At 39.8% G+C, this 3529-nt stretch overlaps 1 protein-coding gene across 1 annotated transcript; it reads right to left on the bottom strand.

The window, feature by feature from the left end:
• Positions 1–1813: 1813 nt before the first annotated feature.
• Positions 1814–2848, bottom strand: K444DRAFT_499685 (uncharacterized protein; the record flags this gene model as incomplete). The annotated part of the gene is made up of 2 exons (XM_024873329.1): positions 1814–2086; positions 2144–2848. Coding segments are annotated over 2 exons (978 nt in total), but the record flags the coding sequence as incomplete, so codon positions are not given.
• Positions 2849–3529: the final 681 nt, after the last annotated feature.

The raw sequence follows: 3529 nt of genomic DNA, 5'->3' as shown, positions 1-3529 counted from the left end.
ATTAATATTAGTATTATTAAAGTTATTATTAAAGTATTTTTTAAGTCTAGCTTTAATAGCCTTAAAAGTATATTTGAAATAATTAATTTATTATAAGATTAATAGCTAAAAAATCTAGAGATTATAATTTAGAAGCTTAGTAATTCTATTATTACTATAATTATAAAAATAGTTCTTACTAAAGAAATTAATTAAGAGCTTATTAAATTATCTAATTATTAAAAGATTTATAAGAAAGCTTTTATAAAAGCCAAAGACAAGATTACTAATATAAGAGTCTTAAGCTTAAAAATAATAAATAAAATAATATGAATTAAAGCGAAATAAAAGAAAATAAAAGTAAAAGAGCTTATAAAGTAAAAGAGACTCAAGGCTATTTCAAAGTAGTAAAAAAGCCTTTATAATTAAATCTTAATTAAATTCAGGAAATAGAGCCCTAAAATCCTTTAGGAAATTAAAAATAATATAAATCTTAAGTATTAACTATTAATCGAAATAAGTTTATTAAAAGCTTTAAAAATATTAAGATATTATATAAAGAAAGTATTATTAGTAAGCTCTTTAATTAAGTATATCCTTCCTTATATTAAGTTTAATAATCTCTTTAATTTTCTTATAAAAGTATAATTAACTAATTTTCTTTCTTTTATACTTATAACTTCTTTCTATTTCCATTTTATTAAAACGAAGATCTCTAGTAAAGTAATTAATAAAACGAAAAATAAGGATGGTAAAGGAGGTAATTAATAAAGTAATTAAACCTTTAGAGACTCTTATAATTAGTAAATAAAAAAGTAAAAGAAAACTATTTTATAATAAAGTATTTATAAAGGGTTTAGCTAATTAGAAGACATAGATATAATATAAATGAAATGGCTATTTTTGAGCTTTTTATAAACCGAAATTCGATTCTATATAATATCCCTGGGAAAGATACTTTAGTTCTAAGTAGCAAGTATAAGGTACCTGAATTTAGGCTTGTTTCTTTATTAAATACAAGTTACTAATTCTCTCTTATAGGATTACACTCGCACAAACTACCTTATTTATAATTCTATTAATACTAATAGCTTTAGAAGGTATTAAGAAACTAATTTCGGTATTAAAGATCAAATTTTAATAGGAGTTTTAATAGTTATTAAGGAAGAATCAAAAATCGCGATTTTTTGGTTGGGCGGAATGGGGGTTTGGGCGGTTGGTGGGTGAACCCTTCTAATTAGAGCACATAAAATAATTACACACAACGTCTCTTTCTGTTATAACACGTGAGTTACGCAAGGATTTAACGTGAGCTATAAGTAAGTAACTTGAGCCACGGCTAAGCACGGTATAAGCCAAAATGTTTTAGTATAAGCGTGTTTATTTTAAGCATAGGCTACTTTAATTATAGTTAATTTTATCTTTAAGTAAAGTAAAGGAGGTTTAAAACTGGCTCCAGGAGCTTATAATAACACGGAAGAGCTGAGAAATAAGCACGCGAACCAAATAAATGCGAGAAATGTTGCCGAATTGTATTAATATTATCTCCAAAAGTGCTCAATGAATGACAGGCTTTCCATGAGCCGCAAAGACACAATAACCAACACCCATCCGCGCAAAGAGTGTCCGGCCACATTGCACATCTTCCTGAGTCATAGAAGTTTTCGAAATGAAAATACCTGCATAAAAGCCATACTGTATTACCATCTCAGTCTGTAGCAGGCTGCCTCGGCTGCGGTATCATTCCCTTCGTCGAGTACCCCAACGGCATCCCCACGAGATACTTCTGCATACTCGTTGGATTCCCCTGCGCGTCCGATCCTTGCGATCCCAAAATCTGAAGATCAGCACTCTGCTGGAAAACCAGTACAATATCACTTCCTCCAAATTCAAAGTGACTGATCTCTTGACCCTTGGTGACTACATCACCCTGCGAGACCGCAAGCTTGACGGATGAGACCTGGCACATGCCGATAGGCAAGACGGCGACGTAGCCCAAGAGCTCGTTGTCGATGATGACGCAGCCACGGGTCTGCAGCCATTGGTATCCGGCATCATCAGGTGCGTCTAGAGTCCCGGCGAGGCCTCTGCTCGGATCGCGGTGTTTCTTGTCCGGGTTGATGTAGCTACGGTGCGGGCGCAATTGATGCGTGTCAGGATCCACGGTGACTTGCAGGTAAGCCATGGCCTGAATGACATTCGCCTCTACGACCGTGCCAGCGATCGGAGCGTGCTGGCGGTGGTAATCGTAGGTGTTGAGGAAAGCGTGCATCCAAATGCCTCCCGTGAAGAAAGGGGCATATTTTGGGGCGTGTTCATTAAGAAGGTCTTTGACGTTCCACTCGATGCCTTTGATGTTGACGTTGTCACTAGAATCGATAGACCAAGCTCCGTCGAAGGTGCTGTCGGCGGGAAAGGTGACAAGGCGGTCGTAGTTGGGATCTTGCGGGCTGTCACTGCTGATGGGACGCATGCCTGGTTTAAGCGTGCGCGCGAACAGCTCATTGAAAGTGGTGAAGCCGCCAGCTGGCTCAACGGCCTGTGTATAATTGTACAGTGGCGAGTTCTTGAAGCTGTCAATAGCAACCGTGGTGAGAGAGCCCGTAGTACTCATCCAGCTGCCGACCTCATTGGCAAAGTCGACAATGAACTGGCTAAGCTTGAGTAGAGGCTGTCCGATGGAGCTTGGAGCGATCGGATTCTGGTATGGCGGGGTATTGAGAGGAGCCTGGTCGAAAACAAAATAGACCACACACTGCGCATTGTAGATTTCCTTGCCAGTGGTGATTTCGTTGGGAACCCAGGTAAGAAAGCCGCTCAAAAACCTCAGGAACGCGTCAGTATCGACGATTTTCCAGTCAGAGAATTGGATGACGCCAGAAGTCAGTGCAGTCCCCACTGCAGTGTTCAAATCAGTGAGATCTCCATTGAAGACCCCTTTGACGAGGTGGTCAATGATCCATTGGGCTACGATCGGTGGAAGTGGGAATGGGGGAGGGTCAGAGTCAGACATTGTGGGTGATTCGTGTATCAGAGCTTCCTTGGTCGATTATCTTTCAGTTTGGATAAGAAGTTGAAGTGTTGTGCAAGTTAACAGCTCCAGTGTCCAGCTTATATAGACTAGAACTGTGTCGTCGTAGGCTCTGGACAGTCAAGGAAGCTGAATGGAGACATGCAGCTATGTCTTTCAGCTGAAGACTTGTTTTGCCCAGGTATGATTGCTTCTTATGGGCTGGCTGACCGTGCTCGTACTGCAAAACGGTCACTATCTAGAGCAGACTCCATTCGATGGGTCTCGCATGTGTTCTTTTGGAGGATTCTGTTTCAAAGAATCAGCTTGGAGATCTTCACTAAACACCTACCTTTCAGGTCTCCACAGGTCCTTCTCCGCCCAGTTTGGGCAGCCAGGGCAATTCCCACGACATCTTAATTCGTAGGTTATGCTGTACGAGGGTCATGTCGCAAACTGTTGACGCGCGCCTCAAAGTCAAGAATTGCGAACGCGAGCAAATCGTGCGCCGTTCTCCACGGGCAACAGAAGCCTCTTGAG

This window comes from Hyaloscypha bicolor, assembly GCF_002865645.1.
Source record: "Hyaloscypha bicolor E unplaced genomic scaffold K444scaffold_13, whole genome shotgun sequence".
Classification (NCBI taxonomy): Eukaryota; Fungi; Ascomycota; class Leotiomycetes; order Helotiales; family Hyaloscyphaceae; genus Hyaloscypha; species Hyaloscypha bicolor.
Note: the sequence above shows the minus strand (reverse complement) of the source record. Positions and strands in the feature narration are given on the sequence as shown.